Here is a 24,974-nt window from a genome sequence, read left to right on the forward strand (position 1 = left end):
GGGAGGGATCCCACTTCCACAAGCTCTTGGCTCTACTGAGGTATGGATCATGTTCCATCTGGAATGAAGGGGCTGAGATAATGGGGACCTTGACTCCATTCACCTGGGACCTGCAGACAACGTCTCGCTCTCGCAGGAAGATGCAGGGTTGAGTTGTGGAAGTGAGGCTGTTCTATTTTCCATGGGGCTGATGGGGATTCTCATCTTGACAGTGGGCAGAGGTGGCCTGCCCAAAGGTACTCCCCTTGCTGAGGGCAAGGCCAATTCTGGTAACATGGCAGCAGCCACAGCTCAGGCAAGAGGACCTTCTGGAGGAGCAAGGCTCTGCACACTGGGGCCAGGGAGGGCTGATGTCTATTTTATGCTTCTCTTTTCGGTATTATAATAATAAACTTCTGTTAGCCATTGCTGTCAGACTATCTGGACTCTGGGGATTTAAGGAATGTGCCTACTCTTATAATTGGGCTCAGCCTGGCAGAGAAGATTCTAGAACTGTGCTTTCAAACATGGGTGCTCCTTGTGGCTAATCTGGATGAAGATGTCGTATAAGTAGAAAATTTAAAATTACATGCATAGCTTGCATTACATTTTTGTTGGAATGTGCTGTTCTAGAAGTCTAGAAGTCTCAGGGTGACTTCCAGCCATCCTGAGTTAGGTGAGTGGCCAAGATATGAAAGCACTACCAGGGCTGGGTTTAACACACCAAATCCCTTGGGGAGTCTCAGAAATTGGTGGATGTGGAAACCCCAGTGAAGATTGCCATTGCTGTGGCTTGGGCCACCTTAGTTGGGTATAAAAAGGAAGTGTGACCTCAGACAGCTGGACCTACAGGTTAAATCTGGGAGTATGAGAACTAGTGATTTCCATTTTGCAGTTGCTCCTTAAGATAGCTTCAACAAAACATCAGTCTAGAAGTCCAAGACGGGGCTGAGGGATGAGAAGCCCCCATGTCCATCCCAAAGAGCAGAGGAGTGGTTTCCAAGCTCGGGAAGTAACTAAGTGGCTTTATTTTTAGGGTTTCGGAGAGTTTGTTTACAAAGACCCTGTTAGACCGTGGCTGTGTAGCATGGATTTTTATACCAGGAGTCAAATCACAAATGTCCTCATGTAACAATTCCATATGATAAGAAAATGATATGGTCCAGAGTGGTAGACACTCTTGGTGCCCTACCAGGTCCTCTTCTGGTTGTGAGCCCATACAACCAGCTCCCATGAATTTGCTGCTAACTGCAGCTCTGATTGCTACTGGTACCCCCTTGCCCATTCAGAGAGCCAAAGTCCCCATAGCCAACAACTGACTAGAGCAGGTGTACAAAACTCTGCCTCCAGGTGGGACAGCTCGGAGCTGCACTTATGCTCCAGGGCTTTCCAGTGATCAGGCTGAGGCTACACCTCAAGTCACATTCTCATCTGGCTTCTTCCCCTTCCTTGTCCTGTTCCCTTTACTCCCTTCCTGGTTTTTCTTGGAGGCACTTAGTAAATAACAAATCACCTGTTCTCAGTTGCTCATTTCAAGATCTCCTTCTGCAGAATGCCACCAGAAAAACACAGCCAGACTTTATTGTGGGTATTGGTCTTGACCTTGGGGGTGGCCATGGAATACACATCCACTGAATGTGTGGGGGATTCCAAACCCTTGAGATACCTTTGCTGAGCCCTGACCTTGTGCCCAGAAGAATAGTGGCTACAAGTCCAGAAGAGTGCCCCTGTCTGGCCTGCTTCACTCCAGGCCGTGTCCCTGAGGCAACAATGAACATCACACCAACACATGACTTCCCCTCTGATGGTTTATTTTATTGCTATTTAATTAGGCCCTTCCCCAAACATCTTTCGATCTCTGTCATTGCCTCTCGTCCAGAAAGTCGAAACTTCCCTGCTTCTTGCCATCTTCATGGCACCTCCCCTTCCCTCTTACATAAACTATTTCAAAATAAAGGTCGAAACAGGAACTTAGCTGAGTTTTGCAACACAGAACTGTATCTTAGGTCTACATTTATAGAAAGTTGGGGATGGGGAAGAGCAATGAGTTCATGGGGACTGGGGGAGCTGTGCACGCTGAGGGTAGTCACACGGGGTAGGAGGGGCAAGCAAGATGGGAATGGGTGTCTGAGTCCTGGGGGCTCCAGAATCATCAGAAATTACCAACTTACCGATGGGGAGAGCTTTAGAAAAATTTATAAACACACACTGTCTCCACATGGGAGATGCTCACTTCCCCTTAAAGGTAGGCTAGAAAAAAAATGAAAGAAAACCCCAAACCCCACATTAACCAAACACACACACACACACACACACACACACACAAACACACACACACACGACGACAAACTCTAAGTCTCCAGATGGACACTTTCGAATAGGCACTTGGTGTTTTCAGCTCTGGGGTTGCAGAGGTCTGGGGCTGTGGCTCCCAAAGGCAGGGGCACAACAGCTTCTAAAGGCTCTGGGGTCTGATCTATTGGGTGGGTACTGGCCCAGCTGGGTGGAAAAGGAGGTCTGGTTGGAGAAGAACCCTCTACCTTCATCCAAAATTGTGACTTGCTGGAAGGTCTGTGCCCCCGGGCATTTCCTGAATATAGCGGGTTCCCACTTTGGAAGAGCGTATCACTGAAAGGGCAAATGTTGGCCATTTAGATGTGGACATGGCATGTTGAGAACTGACCGGCTCCAGGAGGAAGGGACCAGGTCCAGCCTGCTAGGGATCACCACATCCTCAGAGCCCAGCACTGTGCCTGGCCCTTAGTAGACACACAAGAAACGTCTGCTGAATGCATGAATGAAATAACCCAAGAAGAAAATCCTGTTCTCGCAAGAATACAAATTTATAATGGTCTCATTGGCTATAAATTGGTTCTTTTTAACCCACAATGTGGGATTATAATTCACTTATTCTCCCGACATCAGCTGGCCCTCAAGGAACTTTTTTTAGTGGAAACTGAGTCTTTTGGGTTGGAGACAGGGAATTAATCTGGTTATGTGAAGATGAGAGGATGTTCAGCAAATGTGCTGGTGAACTTCCATGGGATAGACAGTCTGTGTCCAAGGCCACCTGCTGGCCCAGAACTGGCCGTTGGGCTGGGGGCCAGCCCAGGTCCTTAGATGTCGGGTCTAAGGTCTGGGGAGGATGGCGGGTCTTTAATTATAACCTGGGGCAGGTCTGAGCCTGGCTGGTGGCGAACCAGTCCCCATCTAGCTGCTTGGAGGGATAGGATCGGGAATAGGAAGTGGAGGCATGGGAGGAGGGAGGCCAGGGACTGCCCAGGGAATGGAGAACCAGGCAGGAGAAGGATAAGGCTGAGCCCAGGCATCTATACCCACGGCACTCTGGTCTGGGGGGAGCCTCACAAGCGTTTGGGAGAACCAGTGTCCAACAGAAATATGAGGTATAAGGAGCATCTTGGAAATGGAGAGGTCTGAGAAAATCCACTTCTGGGGAAGGTTCTAAGCTAAATTATTGGACCCTCAGGGAATGGGGAAGCTAGTCAGGGATGTCTACACTGCAGAGAGGAAGCCAAGGGGTCTGAGAGAGGCCGGGAAGGAATGAATAATTGAAGGCAGCCCCCTGCACACTCCAAGGGAGTGGGAAACTTGAAATGATGACGGCAGTTCAAAGTACGTCTGGGGGTCCCAGGGTCCCTTTCCATGGGATCTACCTTGACCTTCAGAGCATGGCTGCCAGAGCTGGTGATCCCAGAGCTTCTAGAACTTTCTCCCCTTCTCCCCTCCTTCAATTTTGGACAAGAGACTAAGCACTCTTTGGGGAATGGTTTGGGTACAGAGTTTTTGTTTCTTGGTTTTTCGTGTTAGGGCTATACAGAGGCTGGCCAAAGGTACAGCTCTTTTCAGGAAGTACCAAGTTGAGGTTCATCGGGGGTGACTTTGGTGGACGCTGGGGCCCTTCTGAGAGATGGCAAGGCACAGATGTCTCAGGTCCCTTCCCCTTTCCTGGAGGCCTGGTGGGGACAGTCCAGTCCTTGTCAAGTCCTCGGCAGGCAGGGGGAAGCTCTGGGGGGCGGTTCCAGGGGTCTAGAGAAGGAAGGAGGGGGGTGCCAAGGCCCCAGTTGTGTGTTTTTTCTCTTTTTGGTAATGCAAGTGCCTCACTTGGGCTTTGATTGCGAGGTATCCACTTCAAAGAAAGCCATCTCCAATAAGCATGTTTGTTGCCAGCCACAGGACTAGATAAAACGCCAGGCTTCCTCCTGCCCCAGGCTCCTTCATTTTAGAAATCTTGGCTGGTTTCTAAAGCTGACCATTTGAGCCCCTCGATTTTCCTCATACCCCACTCCCCACCGGTGGCAAAACCCCCGGCCCCCACCCTCCACTGCCCAAAAAGCAGAACCCCAGGCTTGGGCTGTCTCTCTCTCTCTGCGACTTTGCTGTGTGGCCCCAGGTGTGCCGTGCAATTTCCAGGTCCTGGAAATAATCATCCTTTTCTCCACCCTCCCCCCTAAAGTTTCCTGACCGTTATTGCTGAAGAACATCTTGCAATCATAAGAACCATGAGGGCTGGTCCCACCACAATCTTGGTTACTGATGGGCTGAGACCCGCACAGCACAGCCCCCGCCCCGGCCGCTCAGGGCACCATGTGCCACCACTTGAAGGAGAAGGGCTTCCTGTGGACGTTGGTGCCACAGTGCACCTCCCCCAGAAACTTGTGGTAGGCTGAGATGTCGTCCAAGAAGGTGCAGCAGAGGCCCAGGGGCTCCAGCAGGGAGCGCACGTGCGTCTCCAGGCAGCACACCTCCTCCACCTGGGGTCCGAATGGCTTAGGGATGCCCAGGTCCTTGTCCAGCACAATCATGTTCACCTGTGATGGGGCATGGGCAACAGCTCCCGTTTAATGAGCACCGACTACTCACGGGGCCCTGTTCCAAGCTCTTGGGCATTCCTAACTCCCCTGTGACGTAGATGTTGTGATCATCCCCATTTTACAGATGAGAAAACTGAGGCACAGAGGGGGCCAAGCAGCTCCTATGTGGTAGAGCTGAAGTGGAAAACCAGGTGACCTACCTCCGCATGTATGCTGTGTACAGGTACCTGCACGTGGTTATACGTGTCTGTGTTGGTGTGTGCGTGCGTGCAAGTGTGTACCTGTGCATGTGTTCTAACCTCCCCCATCTCACAGAAGACTCTCCCCTAGGATGAAAAGCATCCTTCCTTTCTGTAAAGGCTTTTTTTTTAAACTTAGAAAGCACTTTGCTATCTGCTAAGGGAAAGGATATCCCAGGACCCCAGGGAGGCAGCTAGGATGAGCGTCTCACCCCTAGGAGGGAATGCAGCCCAGTGAGGACGAGGGCCCTGGGGCAGGTGGGCGAGGACGCCCAGCAGTTCAGCCAGGACGGGCACCTGGACCTCCTGAGGGAACAGCCTCAGCTAAGGGGTCCTTCTGATCTGGCTGCCCCTCAGCGGCCTGGGTGAAGTCTGGGGTCCCAAGTGCCTCACCATGTTTGGGAAGAAGGCTCTGGCCTGGCGGTCCTCGTCCATCTTGAACAGGGCGGGCAGATCGATGATGTCCTGCTCCGTCAGCCCCAGCTCCTTCTTGAGGATGTCACGGTTCCAGTCCAGGCAACGCTGGGGGAGAGGGGGCGGAGAGCAGGCGAGTGAGGGGACACTCCTGTCGCTTTGTCCACCCTGCTCCTGTCTCTGGCAGCAGCAGACCCTGGGCCCCAGCATGCCAGAGAGGTTTCCAGTGCTCACCTCCGCCCCCCCACCACCTCTCCAGTGCCCCTCCCATCAGGGTCCGGTGACAGGGGTGACAGAGAGAGCAGGACAGAAGATCACAGAAATCATGCTGTTAGACAGAAATGGGACGGGGACTCAGAAGGTCAATCTGTTCATGGCAAACTTCTGGAGACTCTGATCCCCTAAAATAAATAAAAATCCAGGGCATATACCGACACTTAATTTTTCTAGAGGGCAGGTCTGTAGCTTGAGTCATATTATTTTATTTTAATTAATTAATTTTTAAAAATTTATTTACTTGACAGAGAGAGAGCACAAGTAGGCAGAGGGAGAGGGAGAAGCAGACTCCCCGCTGAGCAAGGAGCCTGATGCAGGGCTCGACCCCAGAACACTGGGATCATAACCTTAGCCGAAGGCAGACTCTTTTTTTTTTTTTTTTAAGATTTTATTTATTTATTTGATAGACAGAGATCACAAGTAGGCAGAGAGGCAGGCAGAGAGGAGGGGGGTGGAGAAGCAGGATCCCCGCTGATCAGAGAGCCCGATGTGGGACTCGATCCCAGGACCCTGGGATCATGACCTGGGCTGAAGGCAGAGGCTTTAACCCACCGAGCCACCCAGGCGCCCCTGAAGGCAGACTCTTAACGACTAAACCACCCAGGTGCCCCTAATTAATTTATTTTTTAAGTAGACTCCATGCTGCGCATGGAGCCCCTCGTGGGGCTTGAACTCATGACTCTGAGATCAAGACCTGAGCTGAAATCAAGAGTTGGATGCTTCACTGACTGAGTCACCCAGGTGCTCCCACATCATAGTTTAAAGGGCTGTGTCTCCCTCAGATGTCTCGGGCTCTAGCCTTATAGAGCCCTTGGCTCTTTGGCACGGCCTGCTATGCTCTCCTTCCCTGGTCTCCTGGCTGCTTCTGACCTCTGTTACCTGCACACCCTGCCTTTGCTCCTCCGTTTAGCTCCCGGCTTTACACGGGGGTGAAGGAAGGAGTCTGAACCAAATGCTCATGGAGGCCCTTCCCTCTGTCATGGGCCATGACCCCTTGGTCATTCCCTCTAGAAGCTGTGAGGATGTGAGTGGTGTCACTGGGCACAACCCTGTCCCTTCTAGGGCCCCCTGTTCTGCTCTTACCTGGAAGTACAGGTTTTCTTGCACGAGGCTCTCGTTGGATAGAATCTTGTTGATGGTGATTCTCTTGCTGCTCATACCGCCCAGGCCTGTGGAAGTCAGAGGTCACAGGGGACAGTCTAGCCTCAGGTACCCAGCCTGCATTCTCCCCTCTATCAAGCCCCCAGGTTTTGGGCTAATTGCGGGGAGGAGGGAGATGGAGCCAGGACAGGCTGAGACCCAGGAGGGCCAGCCCTGGGAACCCAGGCCCCTCTGCCAGGGCGGCTATGTGTCTTGGGCCAGAGACCAGGTGGTGGCGTCTTGCTCTCTTTCTGGCCAGAGGGTGGGGTAGCACAAGTACCTGGGCCTCCCAGGAGCCTGCTTCTAAGGACAAGCAGCTGACCAGGGGTGGGGTGGCAGAGCAGGTACCCCGAGGTCACCCTTCCTGTTTTCCAGAACTGCCTCATGCTCAGCCCCTGCCCTGGTCGCTGCTGCACCTGCCTCCTTCCTGGTCCACACCTGGCTTTTGGTCTGATTAGCAATTCCTAACCCTCATCCAGCCCCTCCTGTGTGACAGGCACTCTTCTAGATATTTTACAGGGATTAACTCAGGAATCATCCCTACATTTCTATGAGGTAGCTGCTAGCATTAAAGATGGGCAAACGGAGGCACAGCGAAGTTCAATGACTTGTCCAAGGTCTTACAGCTAGTAGCAGAGCCCACATGCAGACCAGACAGTCGGATTTCAGAGCCCAAGCTATTAATCATAATTCTTCTCCTTCTCCTCCTCCCCTTCCTCCTCTTCTACCTCCTCCTTTTTTTCCATTTTGCCGGATCTGGAAAGAGTTTGCTGGTCCATTGCCCTTCCCAGTCCTGTAGGGTGTCAGTGGCAAAGAGACTGGGGCTGTCACGCCCCTGCTGTTCCATGCCCCACTTGGACCTATCTCTACAAAGAGAAGGGTTTCTATATCCTATGCGTAGCTTTAGAGTATGTTTAATATATAAAGGGGCCTCCAGAAAATCCAGACTCATGCCTGCTAATCCAAAGAAAAGACTTCCCATCAGCGGGGAATCAAAAAAGGACGGAGGGCTTAAACTGACCTCCTCTGCTCTAGACACCAAAAACTATCAGGAACACTGCCTTCGGATCCAGCAGGCAGGGATGTATGTAAGTATCAGCCAGCCTTAGTAATGGGACTTTGGGGAGTAGGCAGGTTGGAGATACCAACCTGAAAAGTGACATAAAATAATTTAAGAAAAACATGTAAGGAAGAAATTGTCACGGCCTCTCTAACCCGGCTCACCGTCTCTGTCTGATCAGCTTCCCCTCTTTCCGTGGTTCATTTAAGAGCACACCTAATCCCCGTCTCCATCTGGCCCAGTGAAGGGAATGTCTACACGAAGCAGGCAATTTCTCACTCTGGGACTGACAGTGGTGATGTCTGCTTCTAGCTCATGTCTATGTACGCTCCCTTTTCTTCCTGTCCCTAAACTGTGTTGTGTCTGTTTTTCTCTATCTCCTTTTCAAGCTCCTTGAATACAGATCACATGTCAATTAACTCTCTTTTGTGTCTGGTGCCATTGGGTCCTGGAGAAGCATTTGGCCCTGCTGCTGATAATGAGGAGCGGTGGGTGGCTCGATGGTCCGGCTGGCCACAGCAAGGGTCACTAGAGGCCACTGCTGCTTCCCACCACAGTGAGCTCACAGGCTGGAGTGGGCCAGGAACCCAGGGAAGGGGAGTTGGATGCTCAGGAGCAAAGCGATCCCCTGCCCCATCCTCCCAAGCATCCCTCTGGGGGCTCAGCTACCCACCCCCTGCCAAGGCTCCACGGGCACTCACCTTTAAACATGACGGCCTCCCCGTGGCCCATCTTCTGCTTCTCTCGAAAGAGCTTGTAGCAGGCTGCGGTACTGGCCATGAGCATTCGGAATTCCTGCGAGAGGACGTCCAGAGGGACCGTGTCAGCAGCGGGGAAGGGACCAGGGACTCGGAGCCCTGTCTGCCTGTGGTCTCAGGCCTCCCAGTGTTGAGGGGCAATACTCTTTTGGGGGAATACTTTTTGCCCTTCCTGCTGTAGAAATTCCTCCACCTCAGCCATGACCTCACGTCAAAGCTCAGAGTCCAGAATGTCTTCGGACAGGGTGGAACTGCATCTCCAAGGGGCTAAGAGGACAAGCCATTTACACGACATTTCCAGGGTATGAAGTTGCAGCCATTTCTTTCACATCAGAAAATGAAAAAGCCCCAGGCCCATACCCCAGAGCTCTCTAGAGCATCACAGCAAGTACAGTAGCCACGAGCCCTGTGATTATTGGACTCCTGAATTGTGGCTAATCTGAATTGAGATGTGTGGTTAAGAGTAAAATACGCACCAGATTTTGAAGACTTGGTATGGATCAAAGAACGTAAAATCTCTCATTTATATTTGTACATTGATGACCTGTTGCAATGCTAGTATTTTGGTATATTGGATTAAACATTTACGCGCCACAGCGACAACAGGCAAACCGACTTGAGCCTACTTCCTTCTTCCTTTATGCATGTAGTCCACTACCTGTAGATCCTGGCCCCTGCTAACAAGAGCTGGTAGTACATGGGTTCGCCATCACCCTATTCACTCTAGACTCAGGGACTAGCTCACCTTTTTGCCCGGGATGGGGACGAAGGTCATGAACTCGTCCACATGGCCCACAGTCAGCCAGTCTGAGTAGAGTTCCACGGGTGCCTGCACCTGCTGGGCCTGCAGGAAGTCCCGCACCACCTTGGTCATCCTCCGACCGCCGGACCTGGGGGTAGGGGTGGGGAGGAGGCCACTCTTCAGATCTCCCACTGTGCCTGCCTCACCAGAGGGTCTGCGGCAGTTCAGCCTCTGCAACCCAGCCTGTATCCTAGGTGGCATCAGCAAAAGTCAGGGGAAAGAGCCTGAACCACAGGGCGGAGAGACCCTGGTGCAGGCAAGAAGGCATTTGAGCCCAAGGGGGAAAAACGGAGGCATAAGCTGGAGCCATGGTCTGTATGAATGGCATGGAGCCCAGCCTTCAGCTTTTTCAGATCCTGAGGGTGTCAGTTGTCATAAAGAGACCATCTTCTGTGCTCAGTGGCCCTGCCTGGACTGCTGGAGGGGACTAGGGCACAGGTATGGTTCCAAAATCTGCCCGAGCCCATATGCCTCTTTATTACATTAACTTCCACCTTTAATCAGTTTAAGTGACACCTCTTCCAGGAAGTCCTTCCTGACTTTTAGACTCTCTGAGGTCTTCGATCTCCCTAGTGCCCTTAGACTATTACTGAAGGCCCTCCCAGTGGCCAAGAAATTCCTCTCTAATTTGGTCCCTGCCTGGACCTGCTGCCACCTCTCCCTCCCTTCCTCCTTGTTCTACTTCCTACGTGTTAGCTAGCCCTTCAAAGTCTTTGCCCTTGCTGTTCCATCTATATGAAATGCCTTTCCCTCTGATCTTCCCATGGCTGCTCCCTTCTCATTCAAGTCTCAATTCCCAAGTCATTTCCTTAAAACCACAAAAACTAAAGTGTACCTGCCCCATCACTCTTTGCCATGGAACCCTATTTTACCTTCTTCATTGCAACTTATTAGCATCCAGAAGCGTCTCATTTACTGGCTTCCATGTTGATTTTCTGTACTCCTCCCACTGTGATTGAAAATTTCCCAAGATCTGGGGCTTTGCCTGCTTGGGTCACTGATGTATCCCTAGAGCCCAGAGCAGTGCCTGACAGAGAAGGTCCTCAATAAATATTTGTCTCTATTTGGGTTCCCCGGCTCCCTTTCTTTCTATCATCTACATGGTCATCCCCCTGCCCCCGACTGTTTCATGCCTGTGATCTCCACTGTTTCCTTGAAGGTGGGGGCTGGACTTCAGGTTTAGAATGCCATGGCTCACACTTGGCATTTGGCTAGGGCATGGAAAATACCAGAGGAATGGATGATTGACTATTGAGTGGAGGGAGGAGAGGCGGTGGGCAAACAGGCACTGGCCTCCTCCCAGAAGGTAGAGTATCCCCTGTTGTAGCTCACAGGGACTTGGTGCCCAAATCCTGGCTGATCTCATGTATGCAGGTTGCTGGCAGCCCTTTTGTGAAATGAGGAACCATAGTATTCAGTCTTCCTAGTGACTGTCCTGACCAAAGAAGAATCTGCCTTTTTATTGGGAAGTGGGTCACCTGGGGGAGGGAGTGACAGGGTTGTGGACAGGCCCAAGATCCAAGTAGTCACACTTTGGGGCAGGGCCATGTCTTCTCATTCCTCTTTGGTGTATGGGCAACCCCAAGAACTTGTGACTACCTTCCCACTCAGCCTCTTTCAGTTACCTTTTATGGACTCCTTCATCCCTTCCTTTCATGGCTTATAATCTCATTATACAACCTCCCATTTTGGGAAGAGTTATTTAGCTTTATATTAGATCCTAAGTCATACTAAGATATAAAGGCTAACTTGGTTTTATTTCTAAGAGTCGTGGAAGGGGTTCATTCTCCCAGATAATCTCTCCACGTGTGAACAGCCCAGGCTCCTCCTAAAGAGAAAGAGTAACATCTCGCCACCCCCCCAAGCCCCTGGGCCCCACCCTCAACTCTCTTACAGAGGAAAGCTGCTCCCGATGAGAATCCGGCCCAGGGGGTAGGCCTTGCCGTTCACAGTCACTGGTGGACTGACCTCCAGGTTCCCAAAGGAATCAAGGCTGGTGACAGGCTCGAAGAGGGGCTCCCGGGTCACGTAGCCAAAATCTGGGCCCTGGGCAGGGAGCACACACCCATCATTAGTCTCCTGTAGCCAGAGGTCCTTAACCCCAGCTCAGCTAGCCAAGGAGGACTACTGTTTCACTACCTTTGGGCTGGCACTGTGGGCACTTGGTTTCTAGTGGTCTTCTTAGTCCCACTGAAGAGCAGGGGGCAAGACACAGGGAGGCTGAGTTTGTGGGCAGGCTGGCTGAGGGTGGGCCTGCCTGATGGTACATAAGTACGTATTAGTGCATGTGTGCACTGGGTCTCATTATGCGTCTCTGTTTCTGGACACAGAGACACACTGGTGACTTCAGGGCTGGTTCTCATTTTGTGCCATTGACATCCCTGTTTATCTCTTTATTTATCTGACCCTCAGTTTCCCCATCTGTAGGAGAGGAGCCAGATTCCCCATCTGTAAAAGAAGGAGGCCTGTAGGTTCTATTGTTGTGCCCAGAGACTTGCTGCCCTCTCCCCGGAAAGAGGATTTTGCATCCTGAGCCATGGCTGGTATGCATGGCAGTATCTCCCGGCGGAAGGAACAGAATTCCACACCCAGCATTGGACTCAGTCACGTGACTGGCTTTGGCCAGTGAAATGTGAGCCGAAGTGACGCATGCCCGTTCAGAGCAGAAGCCATAAGGCCAAATCATTCTCTGCTCCTTGTGCTAGGAGAACGGTGTTTCCCAGGCTAGCATTGCACCTGCAGCCGGGGCTATGGAATGGGGAAGGCACTCAGAAGCAGGGCTGCAGAACACCAACCAGGCATCTGTGCAAGATGCAGCAAGAAATGGACCTCTGCTGTTGTCAGCCCCTACAGTTTGGGGGCTGTTTGTCCCTGCAGCCTTACCTAGGAACATCTGACCGATTCAAGCAAGTATCGCAGATGTGTAACATATAGACCAACCCATTCCTCTCCCCTGAGCCTAGAGACAGCCTCAGAATCCTTTTTCGAACAGAGCTCCAGGAAACGAGAGCTGGTGCACAATATAACCCCAGGGACCCTTGAATTTAAGGTTCCTTTCAGGACTTTTTGATGAAACAGTAGAGCCCTTGCTTGGGAACTTGTACTAAGGCTAGAACGAAGCTTGCCTGACAAAACTTCTTGGTAAAAAAATCCCCTGGGGTGGGAAGATGTGGCTTATCCTCACCCAGCTGAGAGGCTCAAGGGACAGCCATGCCCAGTGGCGTGGATGTCTACAGCTTAGCGCTTTCTCACCCGGGAGCCCCAGATGGCAAGGTGTGCATTGCCGGAAGCTGGGGCAGCTGGGCTTTAGGGCACACGTAGGCAGGCAGGCACGAAGCACAAAGCCGAGCTTGGCCCAGGTCCCCAGGAACAATGCAGCCATGGACCTTGGCGCCAAGCCAGCCTGGAACATTAAAGGCAGGTGACAGCCCGGGAAGACCATGAGGGCAGGAGCTGGGAGGCCGTGGTTCTCAGGCCTGTGGCCACCGCTGCTGAGGACCAGCTTGACTCTACCCCTCCCAGTGTGGGAAGAAGCGGACAGTCCTCACCAAGGACAACGTCCAGGGCTGTGGGATGACAACCGGAAGGGAAGCGAATAAGGAACATTGTATTAGGAGTAGGAGGATGCCTTCTAGTTGCCTTCAATCTTCACAATGATTCTGTGAGAGGAATGCCATTTCTAGCCCCATTTACAGATGAGCAAACTGAGGCTTGACGAGGTTCAGCTGCTTGCCTCAGGTCAAGGAGTGGGACAAGATGCCAGGCCAGGCTCTAGCACCGTCTCCCTGTAGTGAGGGCCCTAGGTTAAGTTCTCAAGAAGTAGAGGTGAGCCTGTGAATGTTTCCAACTCTAGCGGAAGCTGTCCCATGTGCGACCTTGGGAAGAGCCCCTGATCTATCCCAGTCTTTGCTCCGTGCTCTGTCCTCGCCTCCCCTGCCTGTTCAAGGTGGAAGGTGAGGACAAAAGAAGGAGGTTTGGTTCTGCCCTCACTCCACCAGTGGCTAAGGGCATCAGTGGGAGTGGTAATGGCCTCTAGAATCAGGGGGTTGGATTGCTTAAAAAAACCAAACAAACCCACAGACTGAAACCTGCAGCTTCAGGGAGCTTTGAAGTTGGAACCATAATTTTTGACAATGGCTTAACTCTAACTTTCCTCTTTGAAACTGATTTTTCTGCAAGGTGGGGGTGGGGCAGGGGCAAGAGCAGGAGCTGCCCCTTTCCCATAAGTTCCCATTTCCTAGGAGAAAACTCCCCTATGAGTAAATTTTTTACACAGGGGATTGAGAAGTCTTGTCGGGGTGCTTTTCATTCCTGCCTTCCAAAGTGGGTGAAACTGATAACAATGGTACATTTATTGAGCACCTGTGGTGTGCCAGGCCATGGGGTAGTGTCATGTTTTCCTCTGAGAAAACTCTCCAAGGAAAGGACCATGGAGGTCACTATCCCAACTGACCCATTCTGCAGATGAGAAGATGGAGGTGCTGGGCAATAGACTAACTTGTCAAGGGTGCCCCCAGGTCTCCTGCCCACTCTGCCCTGTAAGAGTTCCCAGGATCATTTCCCCAACCCCCTACCCTGAGGTGGCCCTCAGCATCTCACCAGAAGCTGCTTCACTGGGAAGTCCTTCAGGTTTCCATCTCGGGGGGAGTCCAATACCACGGGGAAGCCTTTGTGGGGGGCCTCTATGTAGCCAAACTCAACTTCATCCTGTGGGGACACCAAGGAGAGCCGTCAGATGAGCCGGCCTCCCTAGTTCTCCTTCCTGGCAAGCGATGGCAGGGGTTCCTTATATATCCTTCTCCAAATAGTCTCTGCCTGCTCCAAGCATGCTTGACTCCTATCAACCCCATTTCTTAAAATATAATCAATAATATCCTATTTACATTTCCTGCAAGTAACATCTCCATTTGAAGTGCATTCTGTATTTCTAGGTTGGCTTCTTTTTCACTGCTGTATAGTACTCCATGGTAAGGCTATCTGCTCATATAGTGACCCAGTCTCTCTTGGGGGACAGTCTTTTGCTACTTCAAGAAACAATGCTGCAGTGAATTGCCTTCTACATTTGTCTCTGTGCACATGGGCATGTAGGAGCCAATAGAAGAATTCCAATCCATGGAGCTGCTAGGTGCCAGGGTACTGATGTTAAGCCAACTCTTCTTGCCTGAGCCTTGGACCACATCCCTCCCAGCCTGCAGGGCCTCACCTGGATCCAGCGGTCCCCTCGGTTCATATACTGGAAGCAGACCTTCAGTTCGCAGTTGGTTTTCTCCACCAGGTTCTTTACCTCTTTCAAGAACAAGTAATTGTCCTTCATGCTGAGAAGTTTGGGGAAGAGAGGGAGGCCAGGAGGAAGGGTGAGGAGGTTCAAGGGCCAGTCCAACTGAGGTGGCAACAAGCAGCTTTCACCTCTGGGTTGTGCTAGGAAGCTGAGGCCACAAATGGGTTCCTAGTCACCTTCGTGAGGGCTGCTGGAGCCAAGGTCAGACAAATTCCTCCACCCATGGTATTTGCCAAGGTCATAAAGGAGAAGGGACACTCTCCCCACCCCCCCAACCCGCTCAGCTTTCTGGAAAGTTCTGTCTAGCCCAGAGGCAGGGGGATGGGCCCAGGGCCTCAGGGCCCTCTCATCATGGCCAGCAGCCACCTGTAGGTCACTTTCTCTTGGTTCTCATCTTGCTGCAGATGTCTAGCACATAATAGCTGCTCAAAAAAAAAAAAAAAGCTGCATAAGATGAGCTGAATATCCACTGCACAGGAGGTTACCAAGCAGACGATGCAAGCCAAGAATGAGAAAAGGAGTGACAGACCTTATTTTTATAGCATACACAAGAGCCAGGACCTTGGGTTAATACTTGACCTGCTTCATTTAGTGCCCACAGTGATGCTGTGATGTCAGCATTTCAGAGAAACAGAGGCACAGAGAGGTCAAGGGAGTTGGTCAAGGTCACACAGGGGGTAAGGGAGAGAGCCAGGCTCTGAACTCAGGGCTGTCTGTCCGTAAAGCCCCAGCTTTAGCCACTTGGCCGTGCCACTTCCCTGCGCCCTGGCCATAGCTTACCAGCACACGAACACCGACACGGGAGGCAAGATGTTGGGGGTCATGATCCATGGAGCAATCCGGAATACCACGGTGTCCGTGAAAATGGGCGTCAGGGGAATCCCCTGGACGTGGGAGACGGAAGGGGACCAGAAAGTCTGGTCAGGGTAGCTTTCACGCCTGCTTCCTAAAGTGGGTGAATCTGATGACAAAACTACATTTATTGAGCACTTGTGGTATACTAGGCCCTGGGCTAGTGCCACACATGCCATTTCATTTCTGCCTCACAGCAACTACAGGGGGAAGATACTACTATAACCCATGTCTTACAGGTAGGGAAACTGAGTCACAGGCTTCTAGTCACATACCTCTTTCACGTGGTTAGTCAGGAGGGGAGCCTGGATTTAAACCCAGGTGGTCAGGCTGCTGCCCTAATACTCTCAACCCCTATTGGGTCTTGCCCCATCAAAGTCCCCGTCCTGAAACCTGCCCACAGGATGGCCGGGCCAGCCGCGCCTTCTTCTGTCTCTGCTTTGGGACGTTGCCCTTTTCTACAGGTGAGCATTTTTCATGATTCTCGGGGGAATTTTTCTATGTCCAGATGGTTCTTTAAGTAAAGGTTCAGGAAGCTTGCTTGGAACTTGAGGGAAAATAAGTCGATTCTGGGGTTCTTTTGTGTAGTTGGCTTTGAACAGCTACAGGAAATGGGCACCTGCCCTTGGCAGAGACCGTGGGAGCAGGTGGGACTAGGGCCCTGGCTCTCCTTTCCTGCCTGGGTCTGCCTTGTGAGTCTCTGCTGGTGCCTACTGGAGGGGCCAGTCTGAGGTCCCGATGGCCAGGCTACTCCAGGCATAGATGGGGGCAGAAGCCCCTCTCTGTCCCGTCCTGTTAGCGCTGCCCTTCCTGCCTTTACTCTTCGGAGGGACTTGAGGATGCTTTGTGAAGGAGTTCTTACAAGTTTGGATGCTCACAACCACCCCAGGAAGCAGAAATTTCTGCCGTTCGTCTTACAGATGGGGAAACTAAGGCACAGGGAGCAAATTCAGCTGCCCAATGTCTCCTGGGCTTGGAACTGGGCAGTCGGACTCCAGAGCCCATTCTCATAAATGTAAGCTAGGTTCAGCCTCTTCTTCTACAGAGCCCACTGTGCCTTGCCCCCAGTACTCTGGAAGTGACAATGGGGAGGGGACCCTGTGTCGAGGAGGGCAGCCAGGTCCCTCCCTATATCTGAGCAAAGTGGGCTGGGCCCGAGCAGTAGGAGTCTGGGGCTGCAGTCTTTGTGAGAAGAGGCCTTGTCAGCAGGACACACTCTAAGTGAGGGGGCTTCTCCTCTAGAGGGGCGGACGCTCTCCTTCTGTCCAGTTTCCCCAAACCAAGAACAATGGTGAGTGCGATGTCTGCCCGCAGTGTTGGGGGGATGGGTTCGGCCTGAGGTCAGAGTTGGTATAACCCACAGTTAGGGTCAACGGTCAGTCTGGGGAGGGAAAACCTCAAGTGTATGGCCTAGTTTCCTTCCTGCCTGGGCATCTGTGCCTCAGAACTAGGACCACAGCGCTGCAGGGAGGAAGACAGACCACACCACTGTGGGGGACGCCAGAACACCTCACCCTCGGAGTGGGGGGGGGTCCTGGGGAGCAGGTGCGGCCAGCAGGAGGACTCCTAGAGCACAGCCCAGAGGAGCCTGGCAGGCAGGTGCGCGTAGGTTGGTGGGTGGGTCTCTAAGCTTGGCCAACCCCCATCCCCGCCCCAGTGTCTTTGGAGCCTCATGGGAACCCCTGAGACTGGCTGGAAAGACTCCCACCTGGTCCCCAGGACGGCCCTTCATGGTGGCTGCCTGGGAGCCCTCACCTCGGCCATGTACTCCAGCAGGCTGACGTGGATGGAGACCAGGCCTGGGAAGCCCTCATCGGGGAAGCGCAGGCCTTCCACGAAGAACAGCAGCTCCGCCGAGCCGCCCGTGTACTTGACCACGTGGTAGAGTTTCCGCCGGCCCAGGATGTGGACGTAACGTTGGCCGAAAAACGGGTCTGGAGGGAGAGGGGCTCATGTCAGGCACCCGCCTCTGTCAGGGGGGTGTCTGTGGGGCAGGGGACAAGAGGGCAGAGTGACTCGTCCTCTAGGCACAGGGAGATAAGCACAAGCAGAAAATGCCACCGGAAGGGCGTGGCGCCAGTCATCGTCCCAGCACTGCCGCTCGCTCGCCTGTGGTGCGAACCGGACCACCTCTCTAGCTTCCGGCATCTAGAAGATAGGCTGACGCTCAGGAATGGCCCAGGCGCTCTGATAGCAGGTGATGACCGAGCACTGAGAGGTGCTGAGGAAGGACAGCACGTGCCTGCTTTACACATGAGGAAACCGAGTCTCAGAAAGGCGAAATGGGTTGCGGAGGTCATATAGCCAGCAAGTGGCCAAGCTGGGGCTCAAATTCATGTGCAGCTCTGAACCCCAAGCTCCCCTCCCCTTTTATACGCAAAACCCCAAGGTGCCCATTTATATCCCAGATTCCTGTCCGTGTGATGAAAGCCACATTGGCGTAAAGCTGCACGCATGGTGTCCGGCTGTCCTGGCTCGTGGCTGGGCGGAAAGGCAGGTTTCCCCAGTGCGTCTGTCTGTCCCACTGGCATCCCCCAGCTCTTTCCAGTGCTGTTCCCTCCGCTGGGCAGAGTTGTTCTTTCCTTCCAGGCCTCGATTGGGTCCCTTCTGGGAATTACGCCTGGACCCTCCAGACACCAAGCCGGGGTCCGTGTGGAGCTTCTGCGTCTCCTCTTTGCCCATCACAGCCCTTCTGAGGGGATGTGATCTCAGTGTTTAGTTCTCGGCCCCGAGAGACTGTCTCCTGAGGGCAGAGACAGGCCTGGCTGGGCCCAGTGCCAGCCTCACACAGGTCGTGTTTAGTCAATGTCTACCGAATGAACCGTGGCTTCCACACCACTCCCTACAGGAGAATTTCCAGGCCAGAGCAGCATTACTACTCTGTTCCCAGCATGGGCAACCTCTGGGGGAGGGGGGTGGTGGCAAGATTCTATCCCTCTGTCTGTCCAACAGCAGTGCTCAGCCGATGATAACGCGGACGTGGGGAGTGTGGTAACATGGGCGAGAGCTCTGGGCAGGTTACTGGGGTGAGGAGTGGGGGGGAAGGGAGGCAGGACGGAGAGCATGTGAGCAGATGAAGGGAGACTCTGAGATGCCCTTTGGGGTGGCAGAGGTGGGGTACGGTGAGGCGAGGAGACAGATACTTGCATTGCCACAGGCATGGAGGCAGAACCCTATGTAGTTCCAGAAGGAGTTTCTTTATGCCCCGCAGAGCTGGAAGGGCAGAATCAGGCTCAGCTTAGGACATACTGCCAGCAACAACGGTAATGGTTAATCACTAGTCACCCGTGGGTTGGTCCTCGTGCAAACAGGGTGTATGCTGAAAACCAGCAGATTAAAAGGAGGAAACTCCGAAGCCTGGGCTTGGGACAGCTCCTCATGTAGGACAATGTGCTCAGGGGGACCCCGGTTATACGTCTTGTTGAGGGCACGTGACCTTGCTGGTTATGACTTCCGGAGTCAGAGAGACCTGGGTTCCAATACCATCCAGGCTTTACACGCCGCAAAACCTCAGGGAATTCACTTAACCTTCCCACGCCTCAGTTTGCCCATTTGTTAAGTGGGGCTAATATCACCTAGCCACAAGGTCATTGCAAGATAGAATGACACAGCATTAGAAACTTAGGGAAACCTGTTAACCATGGGTGACCATCATTAACACAGTCGGGACCCGTAGTGGAAGACAAGCGCCTGAACCGAGTTGGCACGCCCCTTTCTGCAAAATTCATGGCCTTTGTGTTGAACGGCTTATGAGCAGAAGGCAAAGAAATAATACCTCACTTCTCCTCCCCTTGGCTGGGCCCAAGAAATGAGACCGACAGGCTGAGAGACCCTGGACGTGCCAAGGAGCTGACCGAGAAGATGAAGTCTTTCTCACTTGGAAACAACAGGGTGCGCCCTCAGTAGATCCTAACTGCCGAATATATCCAGAAGGATCTTTGTAATTAAAAAGTTCTCTTCCAGGCATTCAGGCTGCCTGGACTGAGGCTCAGCGGAGAGATCTCAGGCCCAGAAGCTGGCTTGTCTTTGCGGAAACCTCCAAAGCTTCCCCAGGACTCCGGGTGGTGGGGCACTCTGCCTGGGCCTGGGGAGGGAAGGGGTCTGGCCAGGAGGCTGGGTCAGGTGGAAGGGCACGTTCTCACTCCTCTGCAGGTGATTTTCTCCCTCCTGTGGCCTGTGATTTACACACGTCTTTCTTTCTGGTGCTTGGGCCAGCTCCGGGAGGACTGACTCGGTCCTGGGAACAATGCAGCCACTGTCCCAAGGAGCCTGCTTCCCCCCCGCCCCCAGCTTGGGATAGGCTGCCCGAGCACGGCCGTCTTTCCCTGCAAGAACCAACAATGCCCTTCTCTGAGCGGCCCACATGCCCCTCGCTGGGCCTGCCAGCCACCCTGACCTCTCCTTGGCCCCAGGCATTGGCCCTACCGGCCGGCGCGTGGTCTGGTTTGGCAAAACCCTTCTGGTCACCTTGGAGCCATTCCACCTCCCAAGCGCCCAAGGAGACTCACTGAGGGTGCGACCGACCGTCCTGGTTTGCCTGGGACTCGGGTTTCCCAGGGAGGGGGATTTTCACTGTGACAGCCAGGGAAGTCCTGGGCAAACGGGGACAAGCTGGTCACTGTATTGTTACTGGAAGAAGTCAGGCCCCGACTTCAGGATCCTGGGGCAGAATCGGAGGCTGGAACCCAGACATCAGTGTCTTCCTAACAGCACGGGGGACTTCTGTCTATTGCAAGGGTTCTAATTCATAATCATCAGAATGATCCCAGCCAAACCAACAAGGGCCATCTCTAGAGGGCATTCCATGGGCCCGCTCCTGCACCGGGTGTCTCACACATGGTCCTTGTTTAGTTCCTAACCTCAGCAGGGACCGTCATGCCCCCCCATCATCCCCATGTCACATCACAGCTGAACCCAAGTCACAGACTGATAAGTAGACTTGTCCAGATGCAGGGTTTGAACCCCCCAGGCACCAGAGCTCCCTCTAAGGATCCCTTGGCCTTCAACCCAGCTCCCTGCTCTTGGGGGACCCAGGTGACATGAAACATTTGTGTAATACGGCCTACTCTCCCGTATAGGTGTACTCAGATTTTGACGAAACCTGAAAATGTTTGCACAGAAGAAAGGGAAACTGCCACAGACGGAGAAGCCCCCTCCCCATCCTACTCCCCACTCCGTTCTTTCCAGGATTCCGCATTTCGTGGGAAAACTATTTTAGACTCATCACTGCATCAGTAAGGTGCCTCCTGTGCCCCACAGGACAGCAGCCCTATAAGGCAGACTGGGGAACAGCAGTGTCTCAAGGCGTCTGTCTGCTCAGGGCCCATCTCGGATGGCAACGGAGGGGCAGGGATGAGATTATGGGGCCAGACTACAATCCACTCCCTTAATGAGCAGCACCCTCTAGATAATGGCCAGGTGCCACTATTAGCAGCACGCTGCATGTCCCAGTTGAATGTCACGGTCGAGAGGAGCAGGTGGGGGTTCTTCTGTACCACGCCCTCCTGCCGCGCCGTCAGCCCCATCCTCTGCGATTGCCTTGGACTGGACGGGACACACATCAACAGCTCCAGCCCCCTGGGGCAGCAGAGCCGGCCTGACTCTGGGGACATTCCAATCTCGGGGAGGCCACTGCCAGGCCCAGGGTGGATCAGGACTGGCCTTGGGTGGCAGCTGTCCACTGCTGTCTGGGCTCAATCACTCCCTGCAGTGAGGGTCCGGGGCTCCCATGACTAGCTCCTCATGGCGACTGTCCTGGTGCTAGCAGGCCTGTCCAGAGGTGGTCCCCAGAGGTAGGCCAGAGATCCTGGGCCCCCCAGACAGCTGGGCACACAGGGGAAACCCCGCCTCACAAATTGCATGCCATGATGCATTGCATCATGGCAAATGGCAAAGCTAACTATTTTGCTGAGAGAGCTTTTTAATCCATAAATCAGATCTTGACAGTCTCTTGCTTAAAACTCTAATGGCTTTCCACTGCTCTCAGAATAAAATCCAAGCCTGCTCCTCATGCCCCTGGTCCCTGTCCAGCTTGCTGACCTTGACTCCAACACATCCCCCACCTCTGGTCTCTCCCTTTTGCTCCTGTAACACTCCAAGCTGGTTCCACTCCTCTCTGCTTTGTGTGTGCTGTTTCCTCTAATGAGAACACTCTTTCCTCAGCTCATGAATGTCTGGGTCCTTGTTACTGTGGATTTGGGCCTCAGCTCAAATGTCACCTGCACAGAGAGGCCTTTCTGGACGGCCCAGGGCCTGCGATCCCTCACCTCTGCCCCCGAAAGTCCCTAATACTTGGTGGGTGTCATTCTCTCCCATTGTTCTCCTTATCATGCCCAGACCATCCCCTCCCCCAAGCTCAGGAGAGGGATGGTGGCAGAGGGAGACACACGGGGGGGTGTGACTGCAGAGCTCACTGCAGGGGACCCCAGCACTGAGAACAGTGCCGGGTGCGGAGGGGACTCAACACGTGTTTACAGGAGGCATGAACCGGAGCAGGGGGCTGTGAGGACTGGCTCTGCGGCAGAAGCATGTTCCCTTCACAGCTGGGGCCCAGGATGTCCTGTCACCATCCAGAGGAGAGAGGGGCTCTGGGTTGTGCATAAACCCCCATCAGCACCAACTCCTTTGAGAGAGGAGAGGCCTATCCCTGGGGCCTCCTGACTTCACAGGACAGCAACGGTGCTCCCAGGGACCATTACTAAGAAGTGGGTCCCGGCCCTCTCCAGTCACCTGCACCTGCAGAGGTCATGGCTGCTGGTGCAGGGGGTGGGGTGCTCTGGGGAGCAGGAGGGCAAACGGAGGCCCTGAGGAAGTTAGCTCAGTGAGCACCAAATGGATAGAAACTTCCAGAGGGGTTGAACCGGGGTCACTCACTCTCCACGTAGAACACGCCCACTTTGTCCGAGTCCGCCATGGAAATGTAGAGAACTATCTCGTATCCGGCGGGGAGGCGCTCAGGGCCTTTGGTCCGCAGGATCATCTGGGACATGTCCTTGAGGTCTGGAGCGGGGGATACAGAGGAGGTTAGAATTAAGAGACAGGCAGCTGCAATGAGAGCTCAGGAATAATTGTTGCTTTTCCAATCAGGACAGAAAACCCCACACATGTGTATTGTAGGAACCACAGAGAAGCACAACAACAGGCTGTCTTCTCTAATACCATGACCTATGGAACTTTTCGGGAATTACCTTCCAGTCCTTTCCCTATGTGTTTGTGTACGTGTAACTCTTGTTACAAAACCATGGTTCCCACTGAACCTTGTTAATAGTTTTTTTTTCTGTTTTTTTTTTAGCAAGAATGGATTCTTTTTTTTTTTTTTGAGAGTGAGAGAGAGAGCAGAGCAGGGATGTGCAGAGGGAGAGGGAGAGAATCTTAAACAAGCTCCAGACCCAGCAAAGAGCTGGACACAGGGCTTGATCTCACAATCCCGAGATCATGACTTGATCCAAAATCAAGAGTTGGATGCTTAACAGACTGCGTGACCCAGGTGCCCCAAGAGTGGCTATTGGAGTCCACCATCCCCAGGAGACTGAAGGTCACTCCTGCCTCCGTCTTGGCCCCGCCCAGGACGGAGCATGTGTGTTTCCATTGCCCATCCTCCCCACCCATTCCGAGCGTGGGTCCTGCTGGCACCTTCCTTGCTGTAGACCTTCTCATCATTCAAGTCCTCCTTGGGCAGCCAGGGCGTGTCTCGGTCACAGTTCACCAGCAGGATGGCCCCCTGGCCCTCAGGGCCCCAGGTCCAGGATGCCTGCAATGTCAGGGAAAGAGCTCAGCACCTTCTTGTCTACCTTCTGGCTGATTTGAGTTCTGCCGCAGACGCCACAGGACCCTCAAGAGACCGTCCCAGGATGAGGATAAACAGAGCTACCATGCATCGAGGCAGGGGTGACGTGGCAAATGTGAACCCCACGTCTCATGCCTGGAGAGGCTCAGTGCAGGCACCAGAGACAAGCTCAGGAGGGGGATGGAGGCAGAAGGAGACACAGAGATGGGGACACCGGGCATTTATGAGCCTCAAGCCTGGTGTGCCTGTGTCTGGAAGGGGTGGAGGCAGGGAGACGGAGGGCGGCCGGAGGAATGAGGAGGCTCGCATTCTACGACAGATTCTGGAGTCCCCCCGGGGGGATCAGAGGGGAGACGCCTGGATGGACGGACACCCAGCTGTTTCCAGACATGCTGAGTGCTCCAAATGGGACCTGCAAGGTGATCTGTTCTCTCTGCTGTAGCCAGGGCCTTACTAGAACAAGCTCCAGCCAGATCATGTTGCTTTCCTGCTGTAAGCCCTGTCCGGGGCTCCCTGTTGACTTAGGATAAAGCCCCAATCCCTGACTGTGGGCTGCAAGGCCGAGTAAGCCCGGCCCACTCTCCATCCATCCCCCTTCCTGTGGCTCGCTCTGCTCCCTCCAGACAGACTCAGGACCTCTCAGGCAGGTGCCCTCACAGGTCCTGTGCTCCTGACACTGTCTGCCTCCCCTCGCCTGACCAACCCCACAACTCCTGGGGTCCTGGCAGGACCACCCCTTCTTTCCGGAAGACCTTTTAAGTTTCTAGCCCTGAGCAGCTGCACTGGGGTTACATTTAGGGCCCCACAGATGTTCCCTTTGGAGGCGAGCTTGGGACAATTGTGATGAGACGGTCACCTGTGTCACTCTGTTTAATGTGGCCCCTCTTCCCTCCTCCTGCCCTGGACCGTGGGCTCCCGGAGGGCAGCAGCCGACTTCCACTCTTTCCTTCTACAGCTCCAGGGCCTGACCAGTCCGGGAACATCAACAAATACTTATGGGACAAGGGGAGAGCATACAAAGCTCCACAGGCCTGGATAGAGAGAGTCCAAGGAAGTCTAGACCCGTAGGACTGTGGGACTTCACCAAGGCTGCAGAGCTGCTTGGGGGAGGCGGGGTGCCGCGGAGGCCTCCGTGGAGTCTGCTGTCATGTGGCTTGGCCATGGACACAGACTCGGCATCTCCTTGCAGCGGGCGTCCTATAGAAGGTGGAGTCCCATGGAGGAGCCGGGAAGAGGGGGCTCCCCCACGGGCCTGAGGCCCCCACACCTGTAGGTCTCTGTACCTACAGACAGGTACAGAGAGTCTGCAGCTGGCTGCTGGGACCCAGGCTTCTCCCTGGGCTGTGCTCATTTAACTTTTGCAAGTATCCATCTACATGTAATTTAAAACAGGCTTTGGGTTGTTATTATGAAAGTAACATAAGCCACCAATGTAAGTGATCTAGAAGGCCGGGAAATGGAACGGAGAAGGAACCTTGCATGTACACAGAGCAAAACCGGTGGAGCTTAAACCCTGGCTGGAGGGTGAAGGCCACAGCCGAAGGAGCCGGAGAACACT

At 53.5% G+C, this 24,974-nt stretch overlaps 1 protein-coding gene across 1 annotated transcript in view; it reads right to left on the bottom strand.

The window, feature by feature from the left end:
• Window positions 1-3,764: 3,764 nt before the first annotated feature.
• PADI2 (peptidyl arginine deiminase 2) overlaps window positions 3,765-24,974 on the bottom strand; it is a 40,916-nt gene continuing 19,706 nt past the window's right edge. The window contains exons 5-16 of the mRNA XM_004741362.3: window positions 23,263-23,380; window positions 22,504-22,629; window positions 17,386-17,564; window positions 15,559-15,662; window positions 14,704-14,815; window positions 14,100-14,207; window positions 11,395-11,546; window positions 9,444-9,588; window positions 8,642-8,735; window positions 6,824-6,909; window positions 5,444-5,572; window positions 3,765-4,808 (exon numbers count right to left, since the gene is read on the bottom strand). Of these exons, the coding sequence (XP_004741419.1) occupies window positions 4,575-4,808; window positions 5,444-5,572; window positions 6,824-6,909; window positions 8,642-8,735; window positions 9,444-9,588; window positions 11,395-11,546; window positions 14,100-14,207; window positions 14,704-14,815; window positions 15,559-15,662; window positions 17,386-17,564; window positions 22,504-22,629; window positions 23,263-23,380 (1,587 nt within the window). The 3' untranslated portion in view covers window positions 3,765-4,574. The remainder of the gene's footprint in view (window positions 4,809-5,443; window positions 5,573-6,823; window positions 6,910-8,641; window positions 8,736-9,443; window positions 9,589-11,394; window positions 11,547-14,099; window positions 14,208-14,703; window positions 14,816-15,558; window positions 15,663-17,385; window positions 17,565-22,503; window positions 22,630-23,262; window positions 23,381-24,974) is intronic.

Source organism: Mustela putorius, unplaced genomic scaffold (assembly GCF_011764305.1).
Source record: "Mustela putorius furo isolate JIRA1106 unplaced genomic scaffold, ASM1176430v1.1 tig00003853_pilon_pilon_pilon, whole genome shotgun sequence".
NCBI classification, from domain to species: Eukaryota; Metazoa; Chordata; class Mammalia; order Carnivora; family Mustelidae; genus Mustela; species Mustela putorius.